Source organism: Cololabis saira, chromosome 10, assembly GCF_033807715.1.
Source record: "Cololabis saira isolate AMF1-May2022 chromosome 10, fColSai1.1, whole genome shotgun sequence".
Classification (NCBI taxonomy): domain Eukaryota; kingdom Metazoa; phylum Chordata; class Actinopteri; order Beloniformes; family Belonidae; genus Cololabis; species Cololabis saira.
In genome coordinates, this window is record NC_084596.1 from 44,287,830 (window position 1) to 44,309,930 (window position 22,101).

The 22,101-nt window shown below is 45.2% G+C and overlaps 2 protein-coding genes across 2 annotated transcripts; both read right to left on the reverse strand.

Annotated features, from left to right (window-relative positions):
• Window positions 1-4,499: 4,499 nt before the first annotated feature.
• Window positions 4,500-6,881, reverse strand: LOC133452117 (secretory phospholipase A2 receptor-like). Its single transcript, XM_061731325.1, has 2 exons — window positions 6,500-6,881; window positions 4,500-5,358 (listed from the first exon to the last, which is right to left on the reverse strand). The coding sequence occupies exons 1-2, from the start codon at window positions 6,819-6,821 to the stop codon at window positions 5,012-5,014; spliced, it is 669 nt and encodes a 222-aa protein (XP_061587309.1). The 5' UTR covers window positions 6,822-6,881; the 3' UTR covers window positions 4,500-5,011.
• Window positions 6,882-7,339: 458 nt separating this feature from the next.
• On the reverse strand, window positions 7,340-9,496 carry LOC133452268 (L-selectin-like). The gene is made up of 4 exons (XM_061731490.1): window positions 9,457-9,496; window positions 8,346-8,429; window positions 7,799-8,185; window positions 7,340-7,476 (listed from the first exon to the last, which is right to left on the reverse strand). The coding sequence occupies exons 2-4, from the start codon at window positions 8,377-8,379 to the stop codon at window positions 7,340-7,342; spliced, it is 558 nt and encodes a 185-aa protein (XP_061587474.1). The 5' UTR covers window positions 8,380-8,429; window positions 9,457-9,496.
• Between the last annotated feature and the right edge of the window lie 12,605 nt (window positions 9,497-22,101).

Here is a 22,101-nt window from a genome sequence, read left to right on the forward strand (position 1 = left end):
GAGAATAGCCCCTTCAAATCGAGGGATTTCAGATGCTGACTTGGCGAGCGAGGGGGTATGAAGATTTCCCAGAATGCTTTTCGTCGTCATTTGCGGACTGAATCAAAAAAAAAAACATGGAGGACATTTCTGTTTTTTTTGGGAGTAAAATCAATATTTTGAGTTAGTTTCTGCATAAAAATGCATTTTGATTACATTTCTCGGCGCAAACCGATATTTTACTTTCATAATATTCACTCAGTGAATGTACATCATCCCTTTTTTGTCCGTTGTTCGCTAGGATCGCGCCGGAATATGGTTACGTAAGCTACGTAAGCTACGCCGTAGGTTCCGTAAGCTACGCCGTAGGCTGTGTCTATTTATAGCTCGCCGACCGAGGAAAACATGCTTTACAGACTCGTCTCGATTTTGAGCAAGCAAGCATTTTTTCATTTTTTTGAGTCAAATGGCGAACTGCAAAGAGCAGGAGGATATTGAACCCACAAATGTAAGTATAATGTCCCATGGAATTAAAAAAATCACAGTGCTTTTGTATGTTTTAACAGTAGGCTACACAGAAATACCACATTGTTTATTGTTTATTTTTAATACCAAAGAGTGAAATTACCGGAGTCAAATTACTTGTTGGACAATGTTAGAACCTGGCCAATAAAGCTGATTCTGATTCTGAGTTAACGTAAGATATGTGGCTGTGGCTGTTGATGATGAGTCGGGTAGATAACATTGCCGTGTCCTGTTAACTACTCGTTAACTCCCATATTTTACAAATTTGTTGTATATTTCACATTACTATAAGGCAGCAACGTTATTTGGGGGGGGGGGGGTTACGAAGTAATAACGTCGCTTGCTGCCTGTTATCATAGTTCAAACTTTTTTGTTGTTTGTTTTTTTTTTTTTCGAGGACGTTTGTGCATTGCAGTAATCACATTTCATTCCAGGGACTCCGGATCAGGTCCGACACCTAATAAGCTTTAGGACTACCAACGAGGATAATTTTACTAAGAAGAAATATGCTGCTAAACCACTGTGGGAGTGAGTGATCTAGCTATCTGCTTGCAGAATATCTGTGATGGGGTCCTTAACCATGGTATAACTACTATTCATCACTGTTTTCTGTTACAGGAAACTCATCAAAGAGCTGGAACTGGAGGGGAAGGTGACCACAGCACAAATTGGCAAAAAATGGGAAAATCTTAAAAAAAATATAAGGTAAGCAATGGTTATGGTAATATTATCTGCTGAAGAGATGATGCTTAACAAAAAAAAATCCATGTAAAGTATTTATTAATAATCTTATAGCCTTTCTACAAAGATATGCATGAGGTTTTGGGGTCCAGACCTTCAATCCAGCCTCCATGTTCTTTGGCGTCTTATGAAGATCCCTCGCAAATACTCGTGGTAAGTTTAGCAGTAAAAAAGCACAATCTTATTCCCCAGTCCTTCTTCCTATAGCTAGCTTGTGCTACGACCGGTGGTTCTCCTGATTGTGAGTAATAAAACACTACAGTACCTGAAGATCTAACTGTTATTTTCTTTTCAGAACATAATCGACCCTCCATCCTCACCGGTGTCCTCTCTGACAAATTCAGAGGAAAGCACAGAGGTAATTTTTATTTATACAGTGATAATGAACCTGGTATGATGTTGTGGGTGTGTATGATAGTCCAGTCATGTGTGTAATCAACATGTGTATCCATCTTTTTTTTATCTCAGAACACTTTGGAAGACGCCAGCACATCGGCCTCAAGCTCTGCCTCACCAGCTGGAAGAGGAAGCTGGAAGCTTCAGGCATCAGGTCCACTTTCCCCCCGATCCCCCCAAAAAAAGAAACTCTCTATGCAGGACTTCCTTCAAGCTGAGGCCGCCAAAGAAGACAGAAGATGTCAAAAGAATGAAGAACGCATGGACAGGATCCTGAACCTTTTAGAGAAAATGGTGGACCAGACACCTCATCAGCAGTAGCAGCACATACACTGCAATGTTTTTTTTGTACATATTTCTGTGCAATTTTTTTTATATGGAACAGCACCTTTCTTTGTTCTGCGTGCAATGTTTACTTTTTTTCTTTTTAAAAATGTTATTTGAATATAGCAAATAAAGCCTTTTTTACTGCGGATTCTCTTACTATCCTTATTTTACTATTGATCTTGTTGTACAGTTTATAATTTGAGACATTACCTTACTTTGAGAAACCCCAGAAGAGAAAACTGTTGTGAAACAAGTTTTATTAGACAATTTAAAAGTATTTCCAAGTGAGTAAAACCACACAAGTACAAAACTATATGAAGAACATATGGACAGGTTCCTAAACCTTTTAGAGAAAATTTTTTGTAAATATTTCTGTGCACATTTTTTTATATGGAATATAAGTGCCATATTAACAGCGCTACAGCTGAAATTAAAACAGCTTTTGGCTCTCAGCTTCCTGATCAGGGTAGGGATGGAAACGAGGGGTAGGGGGAGAATTGGGACAGGCACCTGGGCCAAGTGCCCTAGATTTCAAGTGCCCTAAAATCTCCCCCTTCTTTTTTAGGGCTTAGGGAAGAAAAGAAGTGCGAGTGGAGAAAAGAAGGGCGAGTGAAGGAGAATTGGGATTGGCCCTAAGACTCCCCCGTTCTTGAAACCCACATTCCCTAGACCATTCATTCACACATTCTGAACCCTCGGGCCCCTACTTTTTGACATGTCTTTGGAGTATCTGGAGGACTGTCTGGCATAACAGATCGGTTACCCATTTCATGTTGTTCATGATTTTGGCCAGATTTGGCGTTAGAGACTTTTTGACTTCCACAGGCAGACCCATTGCGCATCACGTGGTTGCTGCTCTCCTGGACGCCATGTTGCTGCCTAAACAAATTGCTGTGTGTAAATGTGATGCTCACACTAACAAATCTGATCTTATCTCTCAAGGAAATGCTCGAGCAGATGCAGCGGCAAAGGCTGCGTCATAGCAACCTTTGTCTCTCAACATACAGGCTGTTTCCGTACTCCTTCCTTCCTCCCGCTGTGACCTCGGTTGAGATTGCTGACCTGCAGTTAAGGGCCTCACAGCCTGAAAAACAGTCCTGGAAGAAAGCAGACTGCAGGGTGTGTGGTGTGTGGATGGGGCCTGACGGCCGGCGCTGTCTCCCCAAATTTCGTTTCCCTCACTATGCTAAATTGACACACGGATTGGATCGTGTGTCAAAGGGGGGTATGGTGATTGAAATACGAAGACACTGGTTCACGAGAGGTTTCACAACTTACGCTACAGATTTTTGCAAAAGACGTGTCTGCTCAACAAGGGGAGGGGGTTAAAGGTACCACAGGCGGCTCACCCTCCATCAGACAGACCGTTTCAGCATTTGCAGATGGATTTCATTGAACTTACAACCAGTGAAGGCAAAAAGTTTTGTTTGGTTATCGTTTGCATGTTTTCCAAATGGATTGAAGCTTGACCACCTAGAGCGCCTGGCGCTATGGCCTTGGCCCCTGAGTGGCTAAACCTGTCAGCGGTGGGCCTTTCACAGTGGTTGATTAGCACTATACAAAGGGCTCGAGCCTCCTCCACCATTCACGCAGGCTTCTCCCCGTGTCCAGACCACTGGTACCACCATAGGATCTGGCTGCGGTTCTGGAGGGGATTAAGGGCCCCCCCTTTTGAGCCAATGGAGGGGGCAGACTTGAAACACGTGTCTCTTGTGGCTGTTTTGTTGCTGGCGCTGACTTCAGCAAAGCGGGTTAGTGACATCCACGCGCTTTCGGTGCAACCGTTATGCGCTCAGCTTTTTCCGGGGGATGTGAGGATGATTTTGAAGCCCAACCTGGCATTTGTGCCTAAGGTGGTGGGTTCATGTTCTCCTATAGACCTTGTGGCTTTTTCTCCCCCACCAAGTGAGCTCGGGACGCATGCGTTATGTCCAGTCTGTGGGGTACGCACTTACATGGATAGGACGAGGGGTTTCAGGTGGAAGGATCAGCTGTTTGTCTCCTGGGCTAATCCTCATCCGGGTGAAACCTGTCACAAAGCAGCACCTTTCCCACTGGCTGCTGGAGGCGATTGCAAAACTCTGGCACCAGGGGGAAATCACAATTTGAAATAAAATAGCCTACTGTCGTACTCTGACCATAAACTCCTACTTGAATGTTTGGCAGTGGTGTATTTTGCTATCACATCAAAGCAGCTCACGAGGTCTAATTTCAGTGAATATTAAAAAAAAAAAAGATCATGCAGGTAAGGATTTATGTACTTGAGCATTTTTTGTTCTCTTTTACTTCAACTGCACCTACAACTGTTACGACTATAGGACAAACTTGTGTATTATTGTTCATTCATAAATCATATAATGATATAATGATGATAATATTATCAGTAAGAGGTCTGAACCATTAGGTGAACTATTGTGCTTCATTGATTTAAACATTTCTTCTTTGAATCTGTTAAATATTGTCTGTTTCCATCAGTGAAATTGAGGACATCTTTAAGTGATTATGAGTATTTATTTAAGAGAGAGCAAAAACAGCAATCCCAAAATGGATGATTTTATACAAACATAACCATCACCAGATCAATAACAAAGAAAAGTTGAGACATAGCAATTCCTTGGCTTAATAGGAAACCTGTAAAACAAAACTACACAGAACATGCAACCTAAACATCTCTAGAAATTCATATCCTGCATCAGCTGTTATCTAAGTAGAGGTTTCTCTTTCCAAACGTTCTCATTTCTAGATACAAAAAAAGAAACCCAAAGACAGAACTAATCAATGAATGCCAGCAGTGATCAGAATAGATTTACCTATTTCTACATACATGTCCAAGTTTAAGACGACACAAGTTGAAAAGACAGAAAATGTTACTTCAACCTCTCTACAAAGAATATTATAGCCATAGTCTATTATTTAATAGACTTGATCTCTTTCTACTTTAAGTTACAATTATTGTACAAGTCTAAAATCATTTCAGCAACACACACAAAGAAATCCTAAGATCAAAACTAATAAATGAATGTCAGCAGTGGTCAAAGTGGGTTTACCACTCAGAACAGAGGAAGTTAAACTCGTTCATGTCATTCTTTTTGAACCACTTGTGTTTTCCAGCTCTCTGCATGGCTCCAGACATGTCACAGTGGTCCCCCTTCTGACCCGGGTCCACGTTCTGGTACGTGACCACTTCACCACCGACCCAGAACCAGAAATCCAGAGTGCAGGTGTAGCGCAGCCCCATCCAGACATATTCAGTGGTGGCGTTCTTGACTCTCTCTTGGACCCATCTCTGGTCATTGAGGTCGGTGATGGAGACCAGGTCACGGTGCTTTTCTCTACAGTAGTACAAGGCATCCTCCCAGGTCAGATTTTGTTGGATCAGGATCACTTTATCTGTTGGGGAAGAGATGGACAAGAACCAACAATCACATCAGCTCTGCTCAAGTCACGGCTGACAAATCGTGGACGCTAAAATGGCGGGGCGATGGGGGAGGGGGCGCAGGCCAGAACACAGCTCCCGAAGCTCCAGCCTGCAAACATGCACAAAAGAGAAAAAAGGGGGCCAGCACAAGAAACTACAGGACCGATAAACAAAAATGATAGCTATAAGATAATTATAATGAATAAAAATGGAAATGGAGAAGAGAGGAAGGGAAGAGGAGAGGAGAAGAAGGGTGAGAGGCACCGCCCAGTGGATCATGTCGGTGCCCCCCTGCAGCATAGGCCTATAGCAGCATATCTACCATGAAGCTATATTTGAGACTAACTATTATAGTCTTGTTCTATAGCTGCAGCTATGACTACTGACTCTAACACACTAGTGTTTACACTACCTAGAGATTTACCAACACCAGCTAGAGGTTTACTAAACACTAACTATAGGCTTTACTAAACAGAAAGGTTTTAAGTTTAGTTTTAAAGGTGGAGGTGGTGTCAGCCTCCTTAACCCAGATTGGAAGTTGGTTCCAAAGTAATGGTGCCTGATAGCAGAACGCCCGTCCTCCAAATCTACATTTAGATACTCTAGGAACTACGAGTAAACCTGCACTCTGAGAACAGAGAGCTCTGCCAAGAACATAAGGCATTATAAGGTCTTGCAAATAATTCAGACCTAAGCCGTTTTGGGCTTTATACGCAAGTAATAAAATTTTAAATTGGATTCTTAATTTTACGGGTTACAGGTTAATGTCAACCACAAAATAAAACAATCTGTGTGTGTTTTTCTTGTTGGTTCCAGTTGACTAGAAACTACAATGGGCTGAATATGTTTGCAATTGAATGAAATACTTTTTAATTTGATATGTTGCTGTTAAATCAGGATTTAAAGCTTTGAATTATAATAATGGAAAAAAATGAATGTGACATCATATTTTTCATTTTATCTTTTTAAAATAAATGTCTTAATCTTTGAAATAAATGAATAGAAACACTGAAATAAAACATTTGTGTAGATTCTTGGTCTGCGTTTAGATCCATGGATCTTGTGTCTACATGGAAGGGTGATCTTGGATTTAAGAAAAAAAAAAAATCTTACCATCATAACAGAAGAAGGGTTTTCTTGAGATACTAGATTCATCAGTTGTCCATCTGCCATTCTTCTCCACCATGACATACCGAATATGTTTAGTGCTAATGCCAGACCCAGGTCTCCAGTGTCTGAAAGAGAAACTGCTCCCATCTGACCACCTCCAGGTGTCTCTGTACAGACCAATGAACGCATGGTTGTTCTCCTCTGTGCCATTTAGCTTCTGTAGCTCTGGTAGCTGTTGCAGCTGCGTGTCCTTTAACTGGTGCGGTCCACTGGCCAGGTCTGTGTGATTCTCCCTACAGTAGCTCTGAGCCTCTAACCAGGTCATCAATTGATTAATGAAAAAGAATCTCTGTGTTTTGTTCCTTTCTGTGGAGTAAAAGGAAAAACTGTCAACACAATTTACTCTACATGACTTTTAACTGCAGAAATCTTTTATTATCAATAATGTTATCATCGACATCTCTCAAAGACAATCCTTTTTTCAGCATCGGGTTGATTCTGATATATTTCAAAGTTAAAGATGTTTTTCTATCAAAATATGCATCTACACAGTCTATGTTCAATGTGTTTCACTAAGGTACCGAACCCAATTCCCAGTCAAGATCAATGCCCCTCCCTCACTTCTTGCGTGAAAATAACAAAAGACGACCACATTCACTGAAACCGTCCATCTGTCACCGTCTGTTCTTCCCTGTCTTTGCTCCGCTCTACCTGTTAGCCACGCCTCCTCATCGGGCCAACTCTCCACACCTGGGACAGCCCTGGCTGCATTTAAGCCTGCACCTGTCTCTGCTTCCCTGCTGGATTGTTCTTGTCAGGCCTGTCTCATCATGCCTGACTTGATCAGCTGTTGCTGACCCTGACCTGCCTCGTCTCTGCCCTGGTTAAGACCTCAGCCTTCTGTCTTGGACCAGGCGTTTCTCCTACTCCTTCCTGGTTACACATCTGCTCAGCTCTGTGGCTACACAGCTCACCCCTGGCTGGTCAGTGACACACATGGGAGCAATTTCTTGTGGACGATCTTTCACAACAAAAGCTCTGCTGGCGAAAGGCCTGTTTATCTCTGGTTAAATTCCTATTAAAAACACGCTGTCTTTAAAATCTTTGCAGAAGTTACATACAGCAGTTAGATCACTAGTCTGACTCTACTGCAAATACACTGTACAACTGTACAAATCTAGTTTTCATTTGAACAAAATACAATTTTGGTTTAAATAAAGGCTGGGAACTGTTGTTAGCACCAGCAAGTAAAAGCTTCTTTTAAAAAAAAAGAAGAAACAGTTATAAAAATTCTGTTCTTACCATCATAGCAGATAAAAGTCCTATTGCCAGGATGACAGCGCAAATCTAACAACGTAAGGTTTTTCCTTATCGCTCCACAATTCTCCTCATTCACTGTTCCTTTGCTTGGTTCCTGGTCCCCCCATGCTACCTCACTTTCATTGAGCTCCAGACCAGGCAGAGACCAGTGCCAGGTGCGGTTACCATTCTTTGGGCTGTGCAGCCCAATCCAGGCAGATTGTGTACGGTTCTTTGCTGAGTCGTTGAGTCTCTTCATGTCTGTCATGTTGGAGATGGTGGCCAGATCAGTGTAGTGTTCTCTGCAGTATTTCTGAGCTTCAGTCCAGCTCTCATTCTGTTCAATATAGTGATAGTCATAAAGCTGACCTGTGATGAACCAACTCTGACCTGTCAAAACAGAAAACACCACCATAGTTTCAGCTGTGAATACCGTCCTTCTCTTATTTTAGAAGTATGCAAGTGTACACACGTTCTTATTTTACGTTTGTCCGATTAGGCAGACGTTTGAAGAAATGAGATGAAGTTGTGATGATAGAGGTCCACTTACCCACCACAAAGACCATGCACAGGAGCCACTGCATCTTTGCTCCGTCAGACGACCTTTTTATTTCAACTCTGCAGTTTGTTTCTGCTGGAGGAACATTTGAACACATCTTGTGTGACAGTTTGTTAAACAGCATTACAGCATTGAGAGCTACTTGTGTCCCCAAAGCTACCCCGCTCTTTAATTCTAGCTGCTAAACTCATCCCCCACATCCACAGAGCCCCCCCCCCCCCCCCCCCCCTCCCCCCCCGGACTACTCTACACTCCTGTAGGACTGTTTACATCCACTGTCGTCACTTTGCACTGACACTTTATATTATACCGCTACAGTCACTCTGCTGCAGATTTTTCTGACATTTGTATATTTTTTCTGACATTTGCATAATATATTTTTTTTTTTGTGTACATAAGGAGACATGCCCTGTTCATTTTTATTCTACTTCATTCTTCATTCTATTTGAGATTTTCAACGTCTTGCTGCTCAGTTGTCCTGCAATTGCCCCTCGGGGATGAATAAAGTTTTCTGAATCTGAATCTGAATCTGAATCTTACTCAATGAAGAGAAATGTATTTCTTTGGAACGGTGAAATATGATAAAAACAGCACAAACATTTCCAGACCACGTAGAAAACAAAGAGCATATATATAGATAGATAGATAGATATGCTTTATTCCAGACTCAAGGTCCATACAAAAATACAATCAAAAGACACACAGTACAAAAAAAAAAAAAAAAAAAAAAAAATATATATATATATATATATATATATATATATATATATATACTTTATTTATTTATTTTGCTATTGATTATACAATTATTTGTTTTGTTATATTTACGCATTCACGTCCATTCACGTCCAGTAAAGTAAGTTTTGCAAACCATTTTTTTCAAGGTTGCAGACAGTTTATATGACTGCGTGATACTTGTCTCTTGCTTCTGTAACTGTATCATCTTCTACTACTTCCCTCATACTTTTAACAATTTCATAAAATCCTAACCAGTGGAGAATGAAAACGCTGGATATAAACATTAGATTACATTTGTGTTAGTATATACTAGCAATAATAACTAAAGAAAAATAAAAATACCAGCAGCGGAGTAAAAACTTACAGTTTCTTGTTTCTCCTCGTCCTCTTCTGTCCGATGCTCTGTTGAACGCTGTCCCCAGTATAAAGAGTTTCGAACTTAAAAAGCTCACCTCACAGTTTATTTGAATATCCGCAAGAAGATATACATATCTCCCGGAAAATCTAAAATTTACATGGTGTCATGAAACACACTTCTGTTTTTGTAATGGTATGTGAGGAAAGCAACCTTCCATGAATTGGCTCATTGTCCTGCAGCATAACATGGTGACTGATTTAAAAAAACATTCAATTACAAAAAGACCAGAACATATAACTCATCTTGTTCAAAAAAACAATCCTTTATGTTGATAGGGCACAAGCTCAGTGCAGCAGTGAAAGGTTCCACATTTTATTATTGTTTGAATTGCAAAAGCTTCTTCTCTTCATCATATTTGCCACCTTTACTTCAGATGAAAGTCGTCAGTGGTGTCAATATTTAAGTTTTCGGACCAAAAGGCATCTAATGACAAATTGTGCGACTTTTTTTCAGGTATTGACAACAAATCCACCGCTAGACGGTTCTGCACTGGCCCAGAGTCATTAAACAATGAATAATAAGCTTTAATATATAATTCCTATTAATTTAGCTAATATAATATTCATTAGTCAGAATAATGTGGAAACATTGTGGCAAGCGCTGTTTCACCAAGTAATCCATCCCACCGGAAAATAAGAGAACAGCAACCATCCTGAAAGATCCTCGTGTTCGTTTGTCTGGTGCGCCATAAGAAAACCAGTGAACAGAATCAACAGAATACAAGCTTTTATTAAATCAAGCACAATGTTTTCCAGCAGGAGGTACACCTTTCTCAAACCACAGAGGTAGGAGAGCAAATGCACATTGTGGTCAATGTATACTAAAAAGGGAGGTGTTCTTTACGTTATAGGTGCGGATGTTGAACCTTATCTGTGGAGACATCATGGATGTATTATAGAACTGGATGGTACACCAAAAATGGCCGCCCATTCATTTCAATGCATTTTGCTCAGCCAGCGCATACGCCGAAAAAAATTGTGACTTCCAGGTTTACTTCCGCGTTATGCGGCCCATAGAGAATGCGCAGTTGAGTCACCTCCCATGATGCTCTGGGGCCTCCCATCATGCCCCGGGGCAATGACGCGAGTATTAATATAATATGTATTAATATGATATATTAATTAATGTATATTATTGTATGTATAGTATTACATATATTATTAATGTATTAATATAATATAATTACATAATATATATTAATATAATACATCCGTGGAATGCACGGACACGGCTGTGACGTCAGCCGTGACGTCACAGCCAGAAAGAGACTTTTCTTTTACTTTTCTGGCCGTTATAAAACATTTTTGACGGATAATGATAATAAAACCAGGTGGTGCCCCACGAGGATTAAATCATTTTGATAGTCCATCCATCCATCCATCCATCCATCCATCCATCCATACATCGTCCGCCGCTTATCCATTCCCGGGTCGCGGGGGCAGCAGCCTCAGCAGAGATGCCCAGACTTCCCCCACCCCAGACACTTCCTCCAGGTCTTCCTCCAGCTCTTCTTCCTGCTCTTCCTCCAGCTCCTCCGAGGGGAGTCCGAGGCGTTCCCAGGCCAGCCGAGAGACATAGTCTCTCCAGCGTGTCCTGGGTCTTCCCCGGGGTCTCCTCCTGGTGGGACATGCCTGGAACACCTCCCTAGGGAGGAGGGACATGCCTGGAACACCTCCCTAGGGAGGCGTCCAGGAGGATCCGATACAGATGCCCAAGCCACCTCAGCTGACTCCTCTCAATGTGAAGGAGCAGCGGCACGACTCCGAGCTCCTCCCGGGTGACTGAACTCCTCACCCTATCTCTAAGGGAGCGTCCAGCCGCCCTGCGGAGGAAACTCATCTCTAAGGGTGCGTCCAGCCGCCATGCGGAGGAAACTCATCTCTAAGGGAGCGTCCAGCCATCCTGCGGAGGAAACTCATCTCTAAGGGAGCGTCCAGCCACCCTGAGGAGGAAACTCATCTCTAAGGGAGCGTCCAGCCGCCCTGCGGAGGAAACTCATCTCGGCCACTTGTATCCGCGATCTTGTCCTTTCGGTCACTACCCAAAGTTCATGGCCATAGGTGAGGGTAGGTGCGTAGATTGACCGGTAAATCGAGAGCTTCGCCTTTCGACTCAGCTCCCTCTTCACCACGACGGTCCGGTACACTGGCCGCATAACTGCGGACGCTGCACCGATCCGCCTGTCAATCTCCCGCTCCATCGTTCCCTCACTCGTGAACAAGATCCTGAGATACTTGAACTCCTCCACCTGAGGCAGGACTTCTCCACCCACCCGGAGAAGGCACGCCACCCTTTTCCGATGGAGAACCATGGCCTCGGTCTTGGAGGTGCTGATTCTCATCCCTGCCGCGTCGCACTCGGCCTCAAACCGCCCCAGCACATGCTGAAGGTCCCGGTCCGATGAAGCCAACAGGACAAAAGGAGAGACTAAAATCCCGTGGTTCCCAAACCGGATCCCCTCCGGCCCCTGGCTGCGCCTAGAAATCCTGTCCATAAAAATTATGAACAGTACCGGTGACAAAGGGCAGCCCTGCCAGAGTCCAACATGCACCGGGAACAAGTCTGACCTACTGCCGGCAATGCGAACCAGACTCCTGCTTCGATCATACAGAGACCGGACAGCCCTTAATAGAGGACCCCGGACTCCATACTCACTGACCCCCCACAGAATGGCACGAGGGACACGGTCAAATGCCTTCTCCAGATCCACAAAGCACATGTAGACTGGTTGGGCAAATTCCCATGAACCCTCGAGCACCCTGCTACAGTGGCGTATCCAGGACATTTTTACTGGGGTGGCCAAGATGGGACACAGAGCCAGACTGGGGTTGCCATACCGGGAGAACGTTTATGAATGGCATGTGATCAAAATGTGTAAATATCGCATTGCTTTGCATCAACATCTACACATATGTATAATAACTGAATTCTAGAACTCATGTTAGCATTCATTGAGTTGTTAGACTGTTGTTTTGACATTTGACAGTTTTCTATTCCTCTTCCATTTCAACCTATTATGGTAGTTACACATTTTCAGAGCCATTCTCATTGTAGAACATTAAAGTCCTCAACAAAATCAATCTGCCAATAATATCAGGTATAATGTACAAATAAAATCTATTAATCATTAAAAAATGATACAGGTCAAAAGTAATGATTCCTTTGAATATTTATTTAAATAAATGATAAATAATTCAAACACAATAGGATAAAAATACACTATGTACAACAACACACTCTTCTATAAACTTTTAAAGTCAAGAACAATAAGAGGTTCCCAATAAGCACTTGCTTTTGTATTGCACTGCACAGTTTATGTGTCTTGGCTTTGGGAATATTCCAGCCATGGATACTGTTGGTACCAGTCTCTCTGGAAGCAGCTGTTCCTGTTACCTTGCAGGGTCCCAGGAAATACCTTCAGATGAGGCTGTTGGACCTGCTGCTCTGGACTGTGAGAGATCTGCAAATAATAATCAAAATAAGTCCATCAGTGTGAGGCTAACTGTTTCAATGACTGATAGATGACTGTTCTCATCCCAAAACACTTAACACATTACATAGGGAATGCTTATGAACTCAAAATACAGTATCAACCTCTCTCTTGATCCAATTTCACCAGGCTGAGAAGTTACTGTTTAAACTTTAACCAATTTCTCATCAAATGAGAACATCTACGCGTCTTATAAACATCTTACAAACTGAAATAACACTGAACCAAAGATCTGTCAGGTGTTCAGGGCCCTAGCAACCAAAATATAACAAAACAATATACACACTTATGTGGTGCTTCTCACACAGCGCAACATTTTTTTCTAGTGGTGACGTCATGCACAGCTCTACACTCGCGCTCTTTTAAACTCAGTATAAAACACTTAATTATGCCACAAAAACTCATCACACTCACGCTACATTAAATTTAGCTTTAAGAGGCACTTGTTTTGCCATTTTCACCATATACTGACCTGAAAAACAGATTAAATGTCCGGAGAAATTAAGGCATGAACTACACGTTTAGATTTCTCTGAAGGGAGGGGGGGAGACATCCCTCACCTACTCTGGGCACACACACGCACCGAGGCACACTTAGTTCTGCTCTATTTCCTCACGGACTAATACTTTGTCTCCTTACAAATTTAAGATTAAAGCGACACTACGTAACTTTTCCACCTTAATATCATATTTCCAGAGTCATTGTGGTGGTACATCAACTTCCAACAGGTTTAATAACACCTCTGTCATGGTCTGAGGGGGTCTGTATCGCCTTCACTGGCACTATGTAACTTTGAGGAGCATGGTAGGAACCCTGCCACACTAAAAAACTACAAATCGTTACGACTTTGACTGCTTTACGGCATACGTCACTTCCCCCTCCTTCCCGATTCGCAGTCGAGACGAAAATGGGCGGGGCGTGGAGCGCAGAGCTCTTCAGAACCTGTTGCTGCGTTGTGGCTGCAGCAGCTCCACACAACAGACGTGGGGAAAAGATCCTAATGGTTTAACTTTTCACCGGTTTCCTGCTCGGAGGCAGAACCACGCAGGCCAAGTATCTGATATAACAGAGTAAAAGAGTGAAAGAGTCGTCGGCTCGCTTTGGATCGCGGCTGTAACGACCAAACACACAGTAAAGCCTGATTTATGGTTCTGCGTTAAATCGACGCAGACCTACGACGCGCAACGTACGGTGCGTGTCGCCGCGTACCCTACCCCGTAGGCTCTGCGTCGATTTAACGCAGAACCATAAACAGCCTTAAACCACAAACACTCACACAGACCGGGTCGGATCAAAACACGGGTTTTATTCCCCACTTCGCCAGCTAAACCCAGTTGCTGGCCAGCTCTCTGCGGTGCAATTAACCCCAATCTTCAGATAAAACTAGTTTGTTGAGGAAAAAATATTAACTCTATTTGTAGCTGCAGAGGAAAAAAATAATCTCACGAGGAAAAAAAAATATTGCTCACGCCTCTTCACCATAATATAGCGGTCAAAAAAAAAGAAAAGAGAAGTAAGAGGGATACAAAACATGTACTGTATGTTGTACTATTATACAAATTTATTGAAACACATGGGTCTTCAGTAGGGATATGGATCCAGACCGTTAATAATCATTATTTTCTCCATATACCGCTCCCTGGCTTCCTTGTTTAAGGTATCCCGGTAAATTCCAGTTCCTTTCCAGCAGTTTAACATCTTTTTTTTGCGTTCCTTCTGTTCACTTGGTGAAACAGAAAAGCGTCCCGTGTTCTCTCATCAAAACAAATGCAGCGACTGGACAGGAGTTTTCCTGCAGTACGCGCTGTTGCTCATGGGAAACGTAGTGTTCTTTCTGGTAAAACACTACCGATTTTGTCCACAAGATGCCGCCAAACTCAGAAAAGCTGAAAGTTACGTTGTGCTGCTTTAAATATCATCAAAAATAAACATAAAGTCATCGCATATTTTTGAGTGTACCACACTATCAACATATAAAAAATGGTAAATGCGGTGCGGGGTCTAGCTAGATCCTGTTAGCATGCTACATGAACTTTTTCACATTCAGGTGGAAATTCGGGATAAATTCAGCGTTTTTTGATGATGAATTCACGTCGGCTGGTTGTCACCGTCTGGTCGACTAGCACCTTGTAGAAGCGTTCTGCCCGTCCGCCTCGCTATCAGTACCCGACACTGCTGACCCCAGATCAGCTCACAGTCTCAGTCCGACCATTACTATAACACTTAGAAATGTAAAACTGGCCCTGGGTCAGTTAGCTCTAAACCAACCAATCACCTGAGCTGTCATTGATTGACAGGCGTGTCCTCTTGTTTGGGAAGGAGGAGAAGAAAAAAAACTAGGTTATTGTGTTGATGAACTTCCTGAACTACCAATCAGGTCTGGGGGTGGTCACAGGGTGGCCAATGAGATTTTAGGGGTGGCCCAGGCCACCCCAGGCCAACCTCCAAAATGGCCACTGCCCTGCGGAGGGTATAGAGCTGGTCCAGTGTTCCACAACCGGAACGAAAACCGCATTGTTCCTCCTGAATCCGAGGTGCAACTATCGGCCGTATTCTCCTCTCCAGGACCTTGGCGTAGACTTTCCCGGGGAGGCTGAGAAGTGTGATTCCCCTATAGTTGGAAACCACTCTCCAGTCCCCCTTTTTAAACAGAGGGACCACCACCCCGGTTTGCCACTCCAACGGTACTGTCCCCTTCCTCCATGCAATGACGCAGAGGCGTGTCAACCAAGACATCCAGAGACTTGAGGTACTCAGGGCGAATCTCATCCACCCCCGGTGCCCTGCCACTGAGGAGCTTATGAACCACCTCAGTGACCTCGGCTTGGGTGATAGATGAGCACGGCCCAGAGTCCCCACTCTGCTTCCTCATTGGAAGGCATATCAGTCAGGTTGAGGAGATCCTCGAAGTATTCCTTCCACCGTCTGACGATGTCCCCGGTCGAGGTCAACAGCTCCCCACCCACACCGTAAATGGTGCCGAGTACTGCTTCCCCCTTCTGAGGCGCCGAACGGTCCTCCAGAATTTCCTCGAGGCCGACCGAAAGTCTTCCTCCATGGCCTCCCCGACCTCCTCCCAGACCCGGGTTTTTGCCTCCAGGACCGCCCGAGCCGCGGCTCGCTTGGCCTGCCGGTACCCATCTACTGCATCAGGAGTCCCACAGGCCAACATAGCCCGGTAGGACTCCTTCTTCAGTCTGACGGCATCCTGTACTTCCAGTGTCCACCACCGGGTTCTAGGATTGCCGCCACGACAGGCACCGAAGACCTTGCAACCACAACTTCGAGCCGCCGCGACGACAATGGAGGCAGAGGACATGGTCCACTCACACTCGATGTCCTCCCCCTCCCCCGGGATCTGAGAGAAGCTCTCTCGGAGGTGGGAGTTGAAGATGTCCCAGACAGAGGGCTCAGCCAGACGTTCCCAACAGACCCTCACAATACGTTTGGGTCTGCCCGGTCTGTCCAACCTCCTCCTCCGCCAGCGCATCCAACTCACCACCAGGTGGTGATCAGTTGACAGCTCAGCCCCTCTCTTCACCCGAGTGTCCAAGACATGCGGCCGAAGGTCAGATGAAACGACAACAAAGTCGATCATTGACCTCCGGCCTAGGGTGTCCTGGTGCCACGTGCACTGATGGACACCCTTATGCTTGAACATGGTGTTCGTTATGGACAAACTGTGACTAGCACAGAAGTCCAAAAACAAAACACCGCTCGGGTTCAGATCGGGGAGGTCGTTCCTCCCAATCATGCCTCCCCAGGTATCACTGTCATTGCCCACGTGAGCGTTGAAGTCCCCCAGTAGAACAATGGAGTCCCCAGTTGGAGCACTATCCAGTACCCCTCCCAGGGACCCCAAGAAGGCCGGGTACTCCGCACTGCTGTTCGGCCCGTAGGCACAAACAACAGTGAGAGACCTTTTCCCGACCCGAAGGTGCAGGGAAGTGACCCTCTCGTTCACCGGGGTGAACTCCAACACATGGCGACTGAGCTGAGGGGCTATAACCAAGCCCACACCAGCCCGCCGCCTCTCACCCTGGGAAACTCCAGAGTAGTGGAGGGTCCAGCCCCTTTCAAGGAGCTGGGTTCCAGAGCCCAAGCTATGTGTGGAGGTGAGCCCGACTATCTCTAGCCGGTATCTCTCAACCTCACGCACAAGCTCCGGCTCCTTCCCCCCAGCGAGGTGACATTCCATGTCCCCACTGTGAGGGTTTTAGTCCAGGGATTGGGTCGTCGAGGCACCCCGCCATGACTGCTACCCAGATCACATGGCACCAGCTCATCACGGTCCTTCCTGCGGGTGGTGGGCCTACGGGAAGGCGGGCCCACGTCGCCGTTTCGGGCTGAGCCCGGCCGGGTCCCAAGGGCAAAGACCCGGCCACCAGGCGATCGCCTACGAGCCCCAACCCCAGGCCTGGCTGCAGGGCGGGGCCCCGGTGACGCCGATCCGGGCGACGTAACGGTCCTTTGTTTTGTCTTCACCATGTCAAGCTTGTGGATAAATAGTCTACTTTATTAATTATTAATAATTGTTGAATAAAATTATTAATAACTCTTGATAACTGGAACAGCGCTACCTATGTTGCACAACAGCATTAAACATCATAGATGTTTTAAAAGCATTGATATTAGACAACTCTGACAGCCTGGTGCGAATTCCTTAAAGTAGCTAAAATTTCACTTTTTCCATGTGACCGTACACCCATATGGAACAACCCAGATATCCTGAAAAATGATAAAACGATGGTAAACTTTGCTCAATGGAGAGATCAAGGAATACTACAGCATGTAATCATAGGAGGACAGTTTGTACCTTTTAATACACTTACTGTTCAATATGGAATTAGCAGTAATACGTTTTTAGAATACCAACAACTTAAGGCCATAATAAATAACACATTTAAACTTATGGCCGGGGGGTGCATGGGCGGGCGCGATGTCTTATGTCGTCAGTATGAATGGAGGGATGTTGGACCATTTCCCCCTCCGCCTGGGAGCTCTGACGGCGCCGGAGGCGCCTGTGGAGGTACGGTGGGGCCCTGGCCCGGCTTGGAGGGCTGGCCCCCGTCGACTTGGATGACTTGGAGAGCGTGGGCGTCTTTCCAGGGCCGGCTCTACTGGCCCTGCCTCCTGGCTTCGGCCTCCGCTCCCCCTCCTGTCCCCCCTACACGATTCATACACACACAGGCGAAGGGGCGGAGGGTCCGGGCGTAGGGGACATTGTCCCACGTTGCCCGGCACTCCCCGCCTCACAGTTTTAATAACACTGTAGACACTGCACATTCAACATTTAATAAATACATTTAACAAGGATACTTAGTTCTGGAGGGGGGGGATCATTGTCAGCATGATACCCTGACCTCCCCCTCCCTGTTTTTATTGCATTAATTACATGCACTCAACACCAGGGGCAGGAGATGGGCCCACATCACCCGCGTTCCCTCGCTCGCCGGCCGCGGGGGTCGCGATGCCCGGGCCTGGCAGGGCTCGCCGCCCAGCCTGGGGTGCCTTCTGGCGGTGCTGGACCCCCCCGGGGAGGGGGAAACGGTGCGTGAATGTGCGTCTTTGACGGTGAGAATGCAGTATGGAAGGGTCCTGCCATGGAGGATTTGGGCCTCCATTGGCAGGACAACAAAATGTAATAATTTATTGATATTATTACTTATTATTATTATTATTATTATTATTATTATTATTATTATTATTATTATTGTTATCATCATTATTGTTGTTAGTATATTATATTATTATTATAGAAACCGGATAGATGAATGGATGGATGAATGGTATGCCTGGGTCTGGGGCCCTCGGTTGTTGGGCCCGCGCGGCTGTCACCCTGTTGGGGGGGTTCCCTCTCTCCGGGCCTGTCTCCGGTCCCCCCCGCTGTCTCTGCGGCGGGGCGCCCCTCTTGTCCTGGGGGGCCGCTTTTGTGGGGGCGGGTGCGCCTGCCCGCGTCGGCGGGCCTTGCTGGCGGTGGGTTGCCTCCCGCCCTCTTCTCGCCCTCTGTGGGGTGGCTGGTGGCCTGGGTTCCGGGTTCTTCCTTGTCGGCCCCTGGTCTCGCGGGTGGTGGGGTTGCCTCCCCTTTTCCCCCACTATAGATACACTTCAGGTGGAGCTTTGATAGGACTATTACACACACACACACACACACACACACACACACACACACACACACACACACACACACACATAGCCACACACACACACACACACACACACACACACACGCATATCCACACACATACATACACATAGCCACATAGATATACACACACACTCACGTACACACACACACACATATACATATATTCATACATGCATACATACACACACATAGCCACACAGATATATACACTCACACACACACACACACACACACACACACACACACACACACACACACACACACACACACACACACACACACACACACACACACACACAGTGCGGTCCATATTGAGATACATCACATTACATGTATTTTCTAACGTTTCTTCAACAAATGTGCTCTTTATTCCTGTGCACATGTGCAACATTGTCTGTGAAACAAAAAGAAAATGGGATTTAATGACTTTAATGAATAAATTAGGTCCCAGCTTGTGCTTCACCAGTGGACATGGTGGATATGCCTCTCAGGTTTGAACAGCCGGTTGTCGTCAGTGGAAAGTCCCATTCCTGCAGTTAGTGGTCCCTAAAACAACCCTCTATGTTCCTCAGAGTTGTAAATCTCAGGATTTTGTCACAGAATGTCCTCACATGGCCTTAAAATGACTCGGCGTATGACTCTACACCAGTGACGTGCGGTCAGGGGAAGCAGGGGAGGCTGTGCCTCACCTGCCATCATGGAAAGAAAGAAATGTAAAATGAAAAATTTTTTTTTTTTTATATTTCTAAATTGATTTGTACTATCAAATCATTTTATAAAGGCAGCACGGTGGCTTAGTGGTTAGCACTGTTGCCTCACAGCAAGAAGGTTCCCGGTTCGACTCCCAGGCCCGGCAGGACCTTTCTGTGTGGAGTTTGCATGTTCTCCCCGTGCTTGCGTGGGTTCTCTCCGGGTACTCCGGCTTCCTCCCACAGTCCAAAAACATGCATATTAGGTTAATTGGTGACTCTAAATTGCCCGTAGGTGTGAGTGTGAGTGTTGTTGTGAGCATGGTTTGTGTGTTTATGTGGCCCTGTGATGGACTGGTGACCTGTCCAGGGTATAACCCTCACCTGAAATGAGCTGGGATAGGCTCCAGCAGACCCCCGTGACCCCGCAAGGGATAAAGCGGGTATAGATAATGGATGGATTTGTACTATAAAGTAATTTTCCATTTAACTTCACCATTTTTAGATTATTTTTTCTTCAAAATCGCTGAATTTTCACATATGCCGTTCAAATGCTGAGAAGATGTGGGCGGTGAGGCAGCACCCCGCTGAGCCTCACCATGGATCAGCAATCACTCGGCTAACTGTGCTGCCATGCTATGTAATGAGACCAGATCGCTGTCTCTTTGTATGTCACTATTAAAATGTTCAAACACGTTTGCTATATGAAATAAGTTTCCATAGTTAAGCTGATTTATATAATGAACAGCAACTATATGTGTGTAATGTGTTTCTTGTGCCGGCGCAATCATAAAACGGCTGAAAAGATGCACGGGGTGAGATACGCACTTCTCTTGCCTCACGGTAGGGGGCACTAGTGAGCTCAGGGATTCTTCTTGCGACTCATTGGCTGCAGAATAAGTGACAACAAGCCGGAGTTTACAGTTTGTTCAGAAGGAGCGGCGCATGGACTTCATTTATAAGTAAACGTAAGACCATAACAACTTTTTTTTTAAGGTGCTTTTTGTGCGCTACAGTTTGTATGTGTAAAGCATTTGTATGTGAATGACGATAGGAGGTTTTAAACATAACCAGTTAACTGCTGCCATTCAAATGGTGAATAAGTTGCTCTGGAGGGTTCATATGCTTGTAAATCTGACTGATGAAGTCAGTGCCTCACCATCCATGAATCTCACCGCACGTCACTGCTGTACACTTTTTTCCTTCTATGAATATGCTAATGTGACCCCACACATACCTGAGCCCCCCTGCAGAAGACACTGTCCTGTCTCCTCCAACTGAGAAACAAATGCCGCTTTTGCACTAGTATCACCTTAGCTCGGTTCTACCCGTTTTGCGCTTTTGCATTAGGGCTGAGACGGGTAGAGCCGCTCCAAGCCGATACCTTTTTCTGTAACCATTTCAGTGAGGTTCTATAGCGGGCTGAGCAGGGACTATTTCTGACGTCACCACCCTCTTCGCCACTGATTGGTCGGGGGGCGGGGACGTCACCACCCTCCACGCCTCTGATTGGTCGGGGGGCGGGGCCGTCAAACGTTTGAATCAGGAAGCGGGAGTCAGTGCGAGGCGACTCGCGGCGATTTTATTATACAGCAAAAACGTCTGTTTGGTGATCCAACTCTGAGGTGCAGATGTTCATAAACCTGGTGGCTGTCGAGAAAAAATTAAAAAAGCGATGTAGACGGGCTGTTTTTTTCTCAGCCGCTCCCGGCTCCAGCTGATTTCTCATCTGCGCCGACATGAACAAAGGTGCTGCGCAATCGAGTACGTCACAGCAGCTTCACCCCACCCCCCCCACTTCTCCCCTGGCTGTGGAAAAACACACGTGTGGAGCCGTGTCGAGTCGCGCCGAGCCGAGTCGGGCCAAGTAAGTCCTAGTGCAAAAGTGCCTTCCTTCCTTCCCCTCCTTCCCTCTTTCTATCCTCCATCCTCCTTCCTTCCTCTTCTTTCCTTCCTCCATCCATGTTTTAGATGTTTCTCTCCAATACACCTCATTTTAATGATCAGCTGCTGTTTAGAAATCTGATTCATTAGAATCGGGTGTGTTGAAGCAGAGAAACAAAACATGCAGGACATTAATTGAGTTTGACATTACAACCCATAAGTGTAAGACTACAGTATTTTTTTTTACAAATAAATGTTATTTTTGGACAAATCCAAGAATCCACTGTGTTCTTTCGTGCACCATGTAAGTTGAAAAACACATTTTGAATTTAATTTTGAAATGGGAAGTATGAACATATTTACATATTTTAAGCAGAAAC